The 16368-nt window shown below is 46.3% G+C and overlaps 1 protein-coding gene across 2 annotated transcripts in view; it reads left to right on the forward strand.

Moving 5' to 3' along the window:
* Nucleotides 1-16368, forward strand: part of C2CD2 (C2 calcium dependent domain containing 2) — a 57410-nt gene that overhangs the window by 17460 nt on the left and 23582 nt on the right. For both annotated transcript variants that reach the window (XM_004429712.3, XM_087418055.1), the window contains exons 3-7: nucleotides 3063-3182; nucleotides 6221-6325; nucleotides 9868-9990; nucleotides 14154-14277; nucleotides 15776-15884. In XM_004429712.3, the coding sequence (XP_004429769.1) occupies nucleotides 3063-3182; nucleotides 6221-6325; nucleotides 9868-9990; nucleotides 14154-14277; nucleotides 15776-15884 (581 nt within the window). The remainder of the gene's footprint in view (nucleotides 1-3062; nucleotides 3183-6220; nucleotides 6326-9867; nucleotides 9991-14153; nucleotides 14278-15775; nucleotides 15885-16368) is intronic.

The raw sequence follows: 16368 nt of genomic DNA on the forward strand, positions 1-16368 counted from the left end.
AGATCTTGGCTTCGTGGAGTCCTGCTCTGGGGCCCGTGGCACTTCTGTCCTTGGTCCCAGCATGGATACTAGATATTGTTTCTATGTAACTTGAGAAATCCAGTATCGATATCAGACCGCTTCAGCGGGGAGCCCAAGCATTAAGGATTTAACAGCCGTATTTAAGCAGCTCCATATGATTGAGATGCTCTAAGATGGTAACTCGGAAACTTCAGAAGGGATCCTCCTAACATGGTTGTGTTTGGGGGAGGGAGACTCTAGGGTCAAAATCAGGGTCTCTACTTGTTCTTCCGTATTGAGGTAGATGTCAACCCGGATCTTCTGGCCGCTTGGGAAGGCTAACTAGCTGGAAGGGTCTGCTTAACCTCGCCTCAGGCGGTCCTGCCTTCTGCTCTTCCAAGAGGGGACCCCTCTGGGAGGGTGAAGGCCTTGCTACAATTTGCCTGCATTGAGAGAATTTAATCCCCATTGTGGATAACACCTCAATACACTGAAAGGAGATTACTTATTTTTAAAAGCTCCTTTCCATTTTGTTCTCGTCCATTTGACAAATGGAGCATTATTATTCTCAGGGGGCAGGGGCTGAGGCTGGCCCTGGAAAAGGACTTGGCCCTAATCGTTGTCCCTCCACCTGGGCTCCTGGGAACAGTAGTAGCATTTGTGTGGCTGTATGGAAATGTCGAGGCAGGTTCCAATTGTTGTTTTAATTAGCTTTTCCAGCTGACCACTGCAAGGAGGCCAAGAAATGGTTGGTCTGTGTGACTGTTTTATTTAGAGGGTCGGGAGCCTTAGGGCGGGGGAAGACCTTCCCAGGGGTCTCCATGAGAACCTAAAGAGGTCCCATTTTTAGTGTGGTGCTTACTCTCTTGATGTGACTTGAATGGTAATTGTGACCTTTGGAATCTTGCATTCTAGAAGTGTTATCGTCTTAACATCTTTGTTTGCTTGTTTAGTTATTTATTTGCTTTTAACCGAGCGCTTGGGCTCTGTATATATCAAGGAATGGAGGAGTGGGGAAGCTTTTTGTAGAATTGGATGCAAAGGGAAGCCAAACCATTTCTAGCTTGAGTCAAGGCATTAAAGCTGTCAATTTTCTTGGTAAAATTCTAATTAGCTTAGTAGAGAAGGTTCCAAAGAAGTAACAGAAGCAAACCAGTCATTGTCTGGTTTTTTACTTTAAGCAGTAAAAATCCCGGGCTGTTGAGACAAAGGATAGTGGATTTTCTCTCTGTCAAGTCATTTGTGTGTGTAACTCATCTGGCGACAAAATATCTTCCTCCAAAAAGGAAGAGCATTTATTTTTAAAATGAATAGATGACATTTCTTATACAAACATTTTTTTGTTCCAACTTTTTGTGAACTCTGGAGAGGCGATAACACGATAAAGACGTGTAACTAATCCCGTGTAGATCATTCTTCTGCGAGTGACCTTACACTGCTGTAAATAAGGGGTGTGCAGTTTTCTGCCAGGATTGAGAAAAGGCAAGATTTTCTTTAGATCTGTACCGTTGAGGTCTCTTAGGGTGGACGTTGGAAATAGACCCTTTGCCAGGGGACCTGGTGTACAGGTCCGGTTTTGGTGGAATGGGGCAGGTGGCCCAGAGTGGAGAGATGTTGGATGGAGGGCAGGTGGGTGTGGGGAGGAAGGGAGTCTGCTGGGGAGTGAGACGGGGGAGGGGGCGATGTCCTAGCCTGAACTTCGTGAAACAGCAGGCCCGACAAATAACTATTTTGATCATCTTTCCACTGGTATTTTAGATTCTGATAAATCCTCCAGAGAATTAAAGAATTTTCTCTTCCTTTCCAAGTGACATCCTCCAATGTGGGATCAGCAGCTCCCTTGAGAATGTGGGGGTCTGTCCTGCCTACTCTCTGCCTCCTGATGACTCGGCTTTAGCCAGACACACTGGCCACCTACTGGACTCCCTCTGTCCAGTGCCCAGCATGTCCCTGGGCTCCCTGACCGCCAATCCTCCCAGCCTGTGCACACCTGGCACCTGACCGCCAATCCTCCCAGCCTGTGCACACCTGGCGCCTGGCCTTGTAGTCACCCCACACTGGGCTTTCTTGACATTCTACCCAGGAGGGTGGCAACCCCTCATTCTAGAAGATTCCCTCCTATAGAGGGATTCTGTGGCAGCAACTCGATATTTCTCTGTGCTGTGTGGTAAGAGTCATCCCTTTAAATGCTTTGTGATTTATATCGGGAATGTGGTCTGGTTTATTCCTGATGTAATTACTTGTCTTTGTCTTATGGGGCCTTAAATGAGCTCCTCTGGTAATTCTATTTTTGTTAAGGCTGTATAATTTTGTAACTGTTTAATATTTCATATGTTCTTTGAATTATCCCCACATCTTTGAAAAGCATGAAAGGTTAGAAATTATTTAGATAAAAACATTTTTTTTTGTGTTCTGGGTATATTTTTTATTTTTTACTTGTAAAATCTATACGTATATATATTTTTTTGGTGAGGAAGATTCACCCTGAGCCAACATCTGTGCCAATCTTCCTTTATTTTGTATATGGGGTGCTGCCACAGCATGGCTGATGAGTGGAGTATGTCCGTGCCTGGGATTAGAACCCATGAACCTGGGCTGCTGAAGTGGAGTGTGCAGAACACTCAGCCATGGGGCCGGCCCCTAACTTATTTTTTTTTAGGGATCATTTTTAGTGAGAGAAGATGGCTAATGACTTTTACTCCGTATGAATGTGAACTGCCTGGGGAATTTAAAATCAGCCGATGTGGAGAAATAGAACAAAGCAATATTGAAAGATAAAGGTCATTATGTGTGGAAAGAGCAAAGCAATCTTCATGTGTGGAAAGGACAAAACAGAGTTTAGCTCCTGAGAAATCTGTCAGGAAGAAAAGAAAAGATTTGAAATACTATTTCCAGCTTTGAAACTACGACGTAATAGGAAAGATGCACATCTGGATATTTATCCAAATTTGAAACTCGCGATTCTTGTCCAGGTGATTTTCTTTGATAAGATAAAGATGTTTATGATACGAACTCTCCTTTCTCTCATATAAAGTTTCATCTGTCATCTCGTCCTCCTCCAGGTGGTGTCCTGTCACGTGGTGGGCGAGACCCTTCAGTTCCTGGTCAGCGCGGGGCCTGCCTCCCCCCAGGACGCAGGGCGCCAGCTGTATGGCGTGCGACTCTCCCCGTTTCGTTTACAGGTAAAGTCGGGTAGGCTGTGCGAGTCATGGGAAACGTTCTCTTAAACCTGTACGGTGAGCATGGTGTCGTCACAGGCCACGAATACCCACATTTTCATTAACTACTACTCACTTCATAATTTTCAAAGTGTAACCTTTTGTATTCTACTGTACCTGTAGGAAATGAAAAAGTGTGTGTGTTATGTATATGTATATATATACACACACACGTATATATACACACACATATGTATACACACACGTACACACATATGTACATATATAATGAATTCAAAGGTTGCCCATCTATCAAAAATGGGATATATGGTATTTTTCAAGGCATGTAAACAAATCAGGAGTGTGGCTGATTGATAGCATAAAGTGAGCGGCGGCTGACATGAGGAAAGTGGTTCTGTCTCGGAATCAGGCGCTGGGCTTCAGAAGTCCACTGCAGCTTGGAAAAACAGCTTAGGGGCCAGACTGGGCATTCCTCTTTTTAGTTTTTGGAAAAAGTCAGCTTTAAAAGACCGCTTATTATTTTTATAAGTTAAAAAATGAGTCTTACCATTATTTTTTGGATAATAGACTTATTATAATAAATTATAATAGACATATATGACATATAACTATATATTTTATAATTTGTATATAATATATAATTATATGTATAAAAATTATAGAGAGAGACATATGTAATAATGATGGTAGACTTATTAGTGAAACTTCTGGATGCCTGAACCGTCAGATAACGGTGCATCTCACATTAAGCAGAAGTTCACTGAAGCTCCCGTTTCGCCAGTGTGCAGAAATTGTGTGTGAGTTTCTGGGTCTGTTTTAGGGTCACTGCCATTTGTTTCCTTTCCTCTGTCCTTGTCCTGGGCTGCTAATTTTGGGGACAAGCCCAAGTCATACAGGATTCTCCACCACCAGAGAAGATGATATTCCATATGCTTTTCTTACAAAGACATGGTTTTAAATGACCAGGGCCAACAAGATTTTCCAGCTACCTAAATGGCTCTTTCCCTGAAATCCAGGGCCCCCACCCCCACCCCGATAACACTTCCTTTTTGAGAGCTGGAGAGGTGGCGTGTTGGCTTCGTGGACATGTCAGATGTAATGCCCTCCCACAAATATTTTGGGTGATGTGATTAGAAAATAAATTTGTAGTCTGGGACACACTTACCCAACATCTGAAACACGCTTCAGGGCTGAGTGAGTCCGGCAAGGACCACAGACGTTAGCCGAGGAAATGTTTCTGGGATGGTGTTTCTGTTTCACAGCTCAGACACGAGTAACACAATTGTATCTTTGATCTGGAGCACAGCTGGAGAGCAGTCTGTGGATTACCTCTCCAAGCAGAGGCGGCTGCTGGAGATTGGTCAATGGTTAACATCAGGACAGAAAGCATTCCTGCTTCTGTGTTGTTTGTCAGATAAAAGGTGCAGAGAGGGGCCAGCAGTCTGTCTCCGTGCCTTCCCAACCCTGCCTGGTTGGGGGGTGACTCCAGGACCTGTGGCAGTGAAATTAAAGTGCACTTTTTCTGGAATTACCCAAAATTATGGGGCAAGGGAAGGCATCATTTCTCTTACCCTGTTGCCATCATGAGGTGAGAATCCCAAGTATTCAGAAATACAGTCCAAAGCCAGTCTTTCCTGCCCTTTTATTGGAGCTGGTGGGGAGAAGGGATGGAGATGTGAAGAGCGAAGATTTTGCTTTAGAAAGAGTCTCTGGCTGAAAAATGAAGGACGGTGTATTAGTTTCCTAAGGCTGCTGAAACAAACTTAGCTTAAAACAGCACAAATGTATTACGTTACTATCCTGGAGGTCTGATATGCCACACAGGCTAAAATCAAGGTGTTGGTGGGCTGTCTTCCTTTCTGGAAGCTCTAGGGGGAATCTGTTTTCTTGCTCATTCTGGTTGTTGGCAGAATTCAGTTCCTTACGGTTGTAGGACTGAGGCCCCTTTCCTTGCTGGCTGTCAGCTGAGGGCTGCTCCCAGCTTCTAAAGGGAACCTCACTCCTGGGCTCTTGGCATCCTTCCTCCATCTTCAAGGATCATCTCTCTGGCCTGCTCTTCTGTCTTCCTCTCCTTTTTTTTTTTTTTTTTTTGGTGAGGAAGATTAGCCCTGAGCTAACATTTGTTACCTCTCCTCTTCTTTTTGCTGAGGAAGATTGGCCCTGGGCTAACATCCATGCCCATCTTCCTCTATTTTATATGTGGGATGCCTACCACAGCATGGCTTGATGAGTGGTGCATAGGTCCACGCCTGGGATCCGAACCCGTGAACTCCAGGCTGCTGACGCGGAGCACGCGAACTTAACCACTACGCCACTGGGCCGGCCCCTTCCTCTCCATTTTTAAAGGATCATTATGATTCCAATGGGCTCACCAGAACAACCCAGGATTATCTGCCCCTTTCAAAGTCCTTACCCTGATCGCACCTGCAAAGTCCCTTTTGCCATGTAAAGTCACACATTCACAAGTTCCAAGGATTGGGGCATAGACATCGTCGGGGGGCTGTTATTCTGCCACCACGGATGGGTAGGGTTGGATGGGGCATTTTGAGAGATGGGAGTCCAGTTAGAGGTCGTGTGGCATCCCAGGCATGAGAGGGTAAGAATTCCGATGTGCTGTGTCCCCCAGCCTCAGGGATGTGTGAGCATGGGGCGAGATGAGGCATCCCGGTCCTTTCTGTTACTCCTCCTCCTTTATGCCTTGGTGATGCTCCCAGAAGAGAAATGCAATGCAGAAAATTATTCACTTAGGAGACTGCAGAGTTTTAATGACATCTGGCCCTCAGCCACCTACACTGAGGCTCCTCTCTGAGTGGTCGGTCGGTTGAGGCGGAGGAAGGCGCTGGCTGGGGCGGAGTGGGGTACATGATGGTGAAGGGGGAGGTTGAAGGGAGTTTGGGGCCCTCCTCTCCATTTTGAAAGCACAGAGCAGTCCCAAGGGGAGGATAGCGATTGTCCATGAAAATAAATGAACACGCAGATGTATGTTAAGGCTCTGGTGGAGAGAGCAGCCCTCCAGTAACCTTTTTTTTTTTTTTAACTAGCTGAAGCTCCACATGAAAGAGAAGAGAGAGGACATTCAGATCAGCTGGTCCTTCATCAGCGTGCCGGAAATGGCCGTTATGGTCCAGCCCAGAGCACTGGGGGAGGTCAGTCCGTCAGTTCTGATGATTCCTCCATCGGTATGTGTGAAGACATGTGTGCGTTATGAACCTGCTCCGGGAAATGGAGGATCAATGCGTTGCTGATGTGTGCAGTCTCCTTCCCTCCTCCCAGGGCAGGGCAGTGACAGGGCAGTCAGCGGAGGGCTTTGATAGATTTAATGCCGGGCTCTCAACCCGTGCTATACCTGGAATCACCTGTCCCCTTTAAAAATGCTGGAGCCTAGAGCCTGCCCCCCACCCCCTATGTGGGTTTAATTGGCTGGGACTTGTTTAAAGCACTCGTGTGTGGCTGAGGTTGAGAACCACTGGAGTGATAGAAACCTAGATTTTCCTTGACATTCCATCACGCTCGATGATCAGATCCTCCCTCCAACCATGAGGCGCTTCGCTTACAGCTCGAGGTGGTTGTCCTAAGGGCACAACTCCTTTCTCTCCACAGTTTTTGCAAAGATGCTTTGAAATCTGGAGGCAAGCTCCTCCTGCTTCCACGTGGTGTTAGGTGTTTGGAGAGTGTATATGGGAGCAGGCAGTGGGCATGCCAAGTCGAGTCAGTGTTGTCACTTTCAGTTGCTGGAAAGATCCTGGAAAATCATTTATACCAGAGGCTTAGGTTGTTAGCTTACTCCCTTGCAATGGCTTGCAGTTGACTCTATTTCAGACTCATCCAACTGCTGAGATGTCACCACAGCTGAAATATGAGAATTTAATAGTTTGTCAACGCCTTGATGTAGAAATATGCAGGTTTTTTTTTAAGACGAATGAGTTTGTATTGTAATTCTTTTAACTTGTGTACATCAGAATTGTAATTTTGGCCTGGCCATTTAGTTATGCAAGGTGTGTGTGTTAAGTATTTTCCTTGGCGCCAATTCATTTTCTTTCCCATATTTCTATCTCCTTTCTCCCACAATGGGCATCCTCTGTTCAGGCCTACAATATGCACAGAACCGTTTTGTCACTTGCTTTCCCAACACCACTGCTGACTGCCAGCCAGCCCACCAAAGTCCAAGATTTTTCTGCTGGCCTTTGTGTCAGGCTGTATCCCACTGAGGGTACAGAGTTCTGTGTTCAAAAATTCCTCAAATTATTTTTTTTCTCTGTGTGGTTATGTTACCAACCTAATGTAGGTTAAGTGCATTTGCTTCTGTTTGTATTCAGTTTGGGTTTTGTCTCTGTCTTTGTCGATTTACATATGTTTTTTGAATGTGCAAAATATTAACATGGTTCAAAAGTCCAAATGACGTGAAAGGTTGTACTCAGAAGTCCATTCTCTGTCCCTGCCCCTTCTGCCCTTCCCTCCATCCCTGCACATGGTAATGTGTTCCCTTAGTTTTTGTTTATCCGTCCTGGGCTTCTTTTTGCAAAAATGATCTTATTCCCCCTTTCTTGCCCAAACAGTGGCATGCTGTGTGTGCTCGTCACTCCTTGCCCCCACAAAGCCCTGTGCATTTCTCTGACCACCCCGTGCTCCTCGTGTTCATGAGAAGCATGACCTCCCCAATGAAGCACTTGTATAGAATGAAGCCAGCTCCAGGCACTGACCCTCTGACCCGGCGGGTGAGATGGCATGGGGCAGGGAGCAGCTTTAAAGGAAGGTCCCACGTCAGCTGCTCTGGGGAATCTAAGATATGATGAAGGCTGATATCTGAGCACCCCAAACTCATCTTTCACACAGAGTTTGTCCTCTGTAAAGTGAGGACAAATTGTGGGGGTTAAAAAAGATTAAAATAGATAAACAACATGTGGTCTATCCATACCATGGAATATTAATCAGCCATAAAAAAGAATGCAGTACTGACACATGTTACAACACGGATGAAGCTTGAAAACACACTCGGTGAAAGGAGCCAGACATCAAAGACCACACGCTGTATGACTCCATTTCTCTGAACTGTCCAGAACAGGCGAATACATAGAGACAGCAGATGAGTGGTCACCAGGGGCTGTTGGTGGGGACGGATGGGGAGTGACTACTGATGGGTACGGGGTTCGCTTTTGGGGTGGATGAGAATATTTTGGAGCTAGATAGAGGTGATGGTTGTACCACACTGTGAATGTACTAAAGCCACTGTAATGTATACTTAAAATGATTAATTTTATGTGATATGAATTTCACCTCAATTAAAAAAAAATAAGTATATCAAGGGCCTGTTGAAGAGAAGATGATGGTAGAGCGGTTGTAAGTGCAGACCCTGTAGCCTTACTGCATGGGTTTGACTTCCAGCTGTGTGACCCTACACATGTTAATTAACTTCTCTGTGCCTTAGTTCCCTCTTCTGTAAAGTGGGGAGAATCATATTCAACATGGTTGTGAGAATTATATTAGTTAATACATATAAGTGTATAGAATCAAGCCTGCCACATCCTAAGAATAATGTATTAGCTATTTTGGTTATTATTAGAGTTCCTGGCAGAGAGTAGATTCTCAATAAATGGCTGATTTGGACTAAGGTTGTTATAACAAGGCCTGGCCAGCTGGTCATCCTTGAGACACTGCAGACGAATTTCTGAGATCACTCCAGCCCCACAAGTCAGAAGGTTTCAGTAGCGCTGTAGTCCTGGTGGCAATCCAGTCCTGTGAGTGTCCCATCCCTGTGAGCGGGGCGGGGATGGCTGGAGCCCACAGTGAGAGCATTTATGCCAGAGGTGACGAGGGACACCAGATGGCCCGTGTCATATTCCGTTGTGTGACTGCACCACAATTTATGTATCTGTTTAGCCGTTGGTGGATACTTAGGTGGATTCCAGTTCAGGGCTGTTATGCATAGTGGTGCTGTGAACATTCTAGAACAGGTGAATGCATTTCTGCTGGGTATTAGTTACTGTGGCTTTATGGAGGTTGCCTTCTGGTAATGTAAGTCATCAGCTTTGCTCTTCTTCTATAAGCTTCTATTATTTCTTCTTGGCCCTTTTCATTTGCTTGAATACTTTTTAATTAAAAAAAATATCAAATGTCACGCAAGAATGAAAAACCACGTGTCTGTATGTTTGGGGGATGACTGAAAGGATATACAGAGAAACGTTAGCATATTTCTGAGTTGCACGTGCCTTTATTTTTTTTTTTTTTTTTTTTTTTTTAAAGATTTTATTTATTTATTTTTCCCCCAAAGCCCCAGTAGATAGTTGTATGTCGTAGTTGCACATCCATTCTAGTTGCTGTATATGGGACGCGGCCTCAGCATGGCCGGAGAAGCGGTGCGTCGGTGCTTGCCCGGGATCCGAACCCGGGCCGCCAGCAGCAGAGCGCGAGCACTTAACCACTAAGCCACGGGGCCGGCCCATGCACGTGCCTTTATTTTTACCATTTCTTAAAATAAGGAGCATGAGTCACTTCTGAGATCAGTAACAGGACCCCTTCTCCCGGAAGAGAACAAGTGGGTGTCTCGCCTGTCCTGATCCGACCCTGGGGCCCCGGCGACACCACGTTTGCTCCATCTCAGGGACGTAGTGAGGAGAGCCGTGCGTTTGCCTGTCCTTGGCGTGCGTGCATGGGTGTGAAATGATCTGGTGACTTCCTCCCCTTTCTGCAGGACCGGGCGGTCAAGACGAAGGCAGTGTCTGAAACGCTCCAGGATATTTTGAGGCACCTGGTTAGTTCCGCCTCCCCATCAGTGGTTCTGAGCACCAAGCCCATGGACGTGAGGGAAGTTCAGGTGAGCCCATTCGTGGGAGGGATGGTGGTCCGCCTCCCCTGGAGAATCTGTGTGCATTTCTGCTGTGCCTCCACTCTTCGTGGTGGAGCAAGATGGCACGAGCGCCTGCTGGTTGAGAATGGCCACGGTCGGGACAAAGCCTGGAGTTCAGCACACAGGGTTTCAAAGCCCCGTGGGATGGAAGGAAGAGGTGTCTGGGCCACTCAGTATTGTCCAACACTAATTAGCCCTGACCCTCTGATTTTCAGGAGCCAAAACTTGACTTTTCACTGTCCATTCAGAGCCCATTGTCTGGGACCACATCCTCCTGGGACTGAGGTACCTGGGAAACCCAATCAGCAATGAGAACATGTCCCCGAAGCAAGCAGGGCGAGGCGCACTGGATGCCCAGGCTGGGGGACGGCCTGATGACCTGGCCCTGCCTCTAATAGCATCTGCCCCTTGGAGCTTTATCTCCACTGGGCAGTGTGGGACACACGGGGCGATCTCCTCTGTGTGGCGCCCTTGTCCGTACTCCTCCCTCCCCGTTCTGGGGCCCTTCTCCACCGCCTGATGCGGGCGCTACTTCTTTGGCTAAATTCTCATCCCGGGCATTTGGCTTGGCCAGCCTCACTGGGCTTGGTCTCTCAAATCTTCATTGGCAACCTGTTTGAAAACCGTTGCTTAAGGTGAATTAATTCTCCCGATTATGAGTTGATCTTTTTATTATGATTATGCAAAACATGCATGTATCATCCCTAAAGGTATTTTTCATACGTATTTCTGCTAATTTTGTGTGGCATGGTAGAATATCCATCTTTATTATGTAGTTCTTGGTGAAGTCATTTTGAAAATATAACTTTTTTTTTTTTGCTTTTCTTTAAATTATTTGTTTTAATTGATGTTTTAATATTTTATAACATTGTGAAATTTTGGGTTGTACATTTTTGTTTGTCTATCGCCATATATATGTCTCCCTTCACCCCTTGTGCCCACCCCCCTCCCCCACTGCCCCAGGTAACCACAATGCAGTTTTCTCTGTCCATGTGTTTGTTTATATTTCACATATGAGTGAGATCATACAGTGTTTGTCTTTCTCTTTCTGGCTTATTTCACTTAACATAATACCCTCCAGGCCCATCCATGTTGTTGCAAATGGGATGATTTTGTCTTTTTTTATGGCTGAGTAGTATTCCATTGTATATATATACCACATCTTCTTGATCCAATCGTCAGTCGAGGGACACTTAGGTTGCTTCCACTTCCTGGCTATAGTGAATAATGCTGCAATGAACACAGGGGTGCATAAGCCTCTTTGGATTGTTGATTTCAGGTTCGTTGGATAGATTCCCGGTAGTGGGATAGCTGGATCATAGGGTATTTCTGTTTTTAATTCTTTGAGGAATCTCCATACCGTTTTCCATAGAGGCTGCACCAGTTTGCATTCCCACCAGCTGTGTATGAGGGTTCCTGTTTCTCCACATCCTCTCCAACATTTGTTGTTTTTTGTCTTGGTGAGTATAGCCATTCTAATGGGCGTAAGGTGATATCTTAGTGTTGTTTTGATTTGCATTTCCCTGATGATTAGTGATGTTGAACATCTTTTCATGTGCCTGTTGGCCATCTGTATATCTTCTTTGGAGAAGCGTCTGTTCATTTCCTCTGCCCATTTTTTGACTGGGTTGTTTGTTTTTTGTTGTTAAGTTGTGTGAGTTCTTTATATATTATGGAGATTAAGCCCTTGTCGGATATATGTTTTGCACATATTTTCTCCCAGCTGGTGGGTTGTCTGTTCATCTTGATTCTGGTTTCGTTTGTCTTGTGGAAGCTCTTTAATCTGATAAAGTCCCACTTGTTTATTTTTTCTTTAGTTTCTCTAGTCTGGGTAGGCATGTCATCCGAAAAGATTCCTTTATGACCAATGTCAAATAGTGTGTTGCCTATATTTTCTTCTATGAGTTTCATAGTTTCAGGTCTCACCTTCAGGTCTTTGATCCATTTTGAGTTAATTTTTGTGAATGGGGATAGCAGATGGTCCACTGAAAATATAACTTTTAATGTGGTTTTTATGGTGCGGGCTCTTGGTCCCTGGTTCCGATTCAGGCAGGCGTCACCCATCACCAGCAGTTAGCGTGTAGAGTCTGCAGGCAAAATCGGTTTGATTCATTGGACAAATATCAGTTGATCACAGTGTTTTGTGCTCAGCTCCGGGCACTGGGGATTACGAGAGTATAAGGAATGGCTTCACCCTCCTGATGCGCACAGTGCAGCTGAAGGAGCAGCTGGAAAAGCAGACAGGAAGAGTGACGTGCTTGTGGGTGTTCATGCAGGCTTCCCAGGGCATGCAGCTGCGGGTGCTCAGCCCCCCAGAGAGAGGGGGCCGGGCCAGGCTTTCTGGGAGGTGAGAGCAGAGTCTCAGCTGCTCTCTCTTCCAGTAATCCTATGGTGCGGCTTTGTTTCAGATCAGAGGTGCCTGACCGTTTTGAATGTGACAATAAATTTTTAATGTCAAAATTTGAGAAACTTTGCAAAATAGTAGTGTATTTTTAGAATACATGAATTCGGAAAATAAAAGGACCAAAACCACCATAAATTCAATAATGTTTTTAAATAAATCTGTAGAATTTGTATATCAAAATAGCATACATATTGTTGTAGTCAGAGTTCTCTAGGGAAACAGAACCAATAAGGGGTGTGTGTGTGTGTATGTATATCTCGTCAGACTCCATAATTGCATGAGCCAAAATTGGCTCACATGATTATGGAGGCTGAAAAGTCCCAAGATCTACAGAGTGAGTCAGCCAGCTGCAGGCCCAGGGGACCTGATGGTGAAGTTCCAGTCTGTAGGCCAGCAGGCTCCAGACCCAGGAAAAGCCGATGTTTCGATTCGAGTCCAAAGGCAAGAAAAAACTGATCTCCCTGTTTGAAGGCAGTCAGGCATGAGGAATTCCCTCTTATTTGGAGGAGTCAGCCTTTTGTTCTATTGAGACCTTCAACTGATTGGATGAGGCCCACCCACATTAGAGAGGGCAATCTGCTTTGCTCAGTCTATTGATTTAAATAATGATCTCATCCAAAAACACCCTCACAGAAACACCCAGCATAATGTTTGACCAAATACCTGGGCACCCCACGGACCAGTCAAGTTGACACATATAATTAACCATCACACATATACAAGTGAAAAAAACATTTTGTCTCCATCCTAGATATGTGGATTGCTCTGTCCCCAGAGCTCATGGACCTGGATCTTACGGACTTTTGCAATTACTTCTTGGCCTCCCAGCACCCGCAGCTCACAGTTGGCAAGCCCCTGGTTCAGAGTAGCATTTTCCAAATGGTGACCTAAAGAACACTAGTATCGCTTCAGATGTTAGTCAGCATCCCCCACAAAGCGTTCAGAGGTCAGATCAGCACCTCGGATCCTTCCCTGGAAGGTTCTCACGGTGCAGAGGCCCATGACATCTCTGAGAAGCTGTTCCAGGGTTCCCAAATGTTCGTCCCTAAGGAGCCCCTTTCACAGAACAACCCACAGCCGTGAGTGAAAGGTGGAAGCTAGTTTGGGAAAGGCTGGTTTGAAGGTGGGGTCCTCCAGACTTGGAGGGGCTTTCTGTTGGAAATGCTCTGATGCCTTTTGGGGATACGATGACCAAAGCTGTCCCAGCTGCACCTTCTTGCTTCCTCACTAGAGCAACACCCAAATGATACTTAGATGTTCCCACGTGGACGGTGGATCTGCCTGGAGATGGGAAGTGGTCACGGGCTCGTGGCCTTAGCCATTCGTGTCTGGCTGGCATCCTGCTGGTGCTGGTGGGCAGTGGGTGCCTGCAGCCTGGAGAGGGCGTCCCGCTCCCTTCAGCACCTGGCCTGGGGTAGGCATGGACGCACAGCAAGCTTTGCCCTGGTCTCCACCCACAGCAAGATTCTGGGGAGCCGTCTCTGGCTGAATGCATTGCTACTTTGCTTGCTTTCTTGGGGATCGAAAAGGCTCCCGAGCAGGGGACGTGGTTACAGTTGGTGCATACCCTCCCTTCCATGAGAAGGGAAAATTGTTAGAGAGCAGACCCCGGCGTTCAGGCTCCCGTGCAGGTTTTCTCAGACGCCCCTCCCCGTAACAGGTGTCCGGCGGCCGCCGCTCCGGTCCTCTGTTTTCCCCGCGTCATCTCTTTGGCTTTCTTCCGCAGAATCTACAGTGCGCTTCACGTACTCCTCAGGAATCCTGTCCTCCCAAACCTCCCAGGGCTCACGAATTCAAACTCTTGGTGAAGAACATCCGAGCCTCGCTGCTACGTGATCCCGGTGCTTCAGGTGGGTGACGGGGCCGAGGGAAGCCCCGAGGCGCGGCAGGAGCCGGGCTGGCGTAGAGGTGCCTGTCCTGCATCCTGAGCAGAGGGGAGGGGGACTTGCAGGTTCAGTGGCCTTTGACGTCTCCTGTGGCTCCCTCCAATGGTGTGATCCCTGCCTCTGAGCGAAGACGGGCACCTGGAAACTGAAATAGTACAGAGAGACAGTTAAAAACACAATCCCGATTTTGCATACATGAAGAAAGCAATACAATTGTTGCTTTGCCCGTTTGCTTTTTTTTTTTATAGTCTGGAAGTAACTTTTTTTTTCTTTCTGTTGCACCTGTAAATACATGTTAAGCACCCCTCACCAATGCGTACCTTCTGCTTTCCGGGAAGGCTAGGTGCCACATGGGAGGTTTATAGGCTGTCAACAAGGGCCTCTGGCTGCTCTCTGAGTGAGGACAGCCGTGTTGCAGAACGGTAACTCTGCAGGCGATTCTGTATTGCTGCTGCGGCTCCAAAGGTGGAGTAGCCTGGACAGGACACGTGTTTCCCCTGTGACTCAATTTTGCTCAGAATAGGAATGGGTTCTTTTTTACTGGCTGAGAACGTTAGGGATTACTTATCTTTATTTGCAAGGCATTTCTTCTGGTTCCAAAAGCACAGACCACATTTAACAGCCAAGACTCTGCAAAGCTAGCTGCAGGTGAGAGTTTTGGTAAAAGCGTTGTATGTTGCCCTCTGAGGCCGCCTTGCTTAGCAGCTGAGAGGGGCTCCCTGGACACAGCCGGCCAGGGTTAGGGTCCCCGTTCCTCGCCTCTGCCAGCAGATCACCGTCTGGGTCTGAGTCTCCCACTGAAGGTGAAGATTCGTGAGATGATGTGTGCAGAACACCTAACACCACCTGGTACCTGGTAAAGGGCCAGAACATTCCAGGATTATCGATCACACAGTGTATTCACGGCTTTATGCCTCAGGACAAGCATTGCCTGGAAGCAGAGCCAACTGTTTGCTAGTGGAATGTCCTATTATCTTGATCAAATACTCGAAAAAGGTTTTGACTAAGCAGAGTCAGGTATAAAAACACACATCCATTTTAAGTAGAGAGATGGATTCTCTGTGAGTATCCCCAAATTTAGGAGTCATCCCAGTTACCCTTCCTTTGGCCAGTGGTTAGTCTTGTCCAAAAGTGGGGCACACATCTCTGCTGTAGTGATGTTGCTCCCAGGGAGGGCCCCCCACTGGGAGGCTGTGCCTGCAGCCAGACCTGAGGGAGGGCAGGGGCACGTGGGGCCAGCCCAGGGCTCTAGACCAAGTGAGGGTAGAAAATGTTTAACCCCAAAGGAAGCAGGTGCTTTGAGGGTTTGTAAACAGCAATGAAAGAAACACTGGACCTGCAGAAGTGGGTGAGCCGAGACCTAAGGCATTTAGTTCCGTCTTTCTTTATATGCAAATATGTCTTAATGCAATTTAAAAAACAAAAATAAAAGCCTATATGCTGCTCCTTTGTCTGATTACAGGCCACATAAACCCACTGTGTGTAGTTCAGCTGAACGATCCTGTTCAGAAGTTCTCCAGCGCCCTCGCGAAAAACACTACCGACCTCATTTGGGAAGAAGAATTCACCTTGTGCGTACAACCCCATGTCATGGGCTTGGGTGTCCCCAGCCATACCTAGCAGCCTAGCCAAGCCTGCTAGACCCTGAAATCAGTTTACTGTAGCACTTCCATACCCAAAAGACAAAATTTAAAAAAATTTTTTTAAGTGTATTAAGCCTCTGAGGTAGCTTTAAGTCAAACATAGATTCTTTTTGAAGGCAGCTCTTAGTATCCGTTTCCTCCTCACCTACTCCCCCTTGCCCTCTTGTGACAAGAAAGACCTGTTGTTGGGCTTTCCACTTGCTTTAGAAACACATACCATCCAGAGCAGAATAGAAAGAAACTTCTGATCGATAGCAAAATCTGACAAAAAGAGTAGAAAAAAGGAAAAGTATACGTCACGTATAAATAATGATATAGGAGTCTTAAATAAAATGTTATCAAATAGAATCTGGCAGTACATTAAAAATAACACACTAAGACTGGCTGAGTTCATACCAAGAATGTAAGGATG

Source organism: Ceratotherium simum, chromosome 27 (assembly GCF_057802395.1).
Source record: "Ceratotherium simum simum isolate JZ-2026a chromosome 27, ASM5780239v1, whole genome shotgun sequence".
NCBI classification, from domain to species: domain Eukaryota; kingdom Metazoa; phylum Chordata; class Mammalia; order Perissodactyla; family Rhinocerotidae; genus Ceratotherium; species Ceratotherium simum.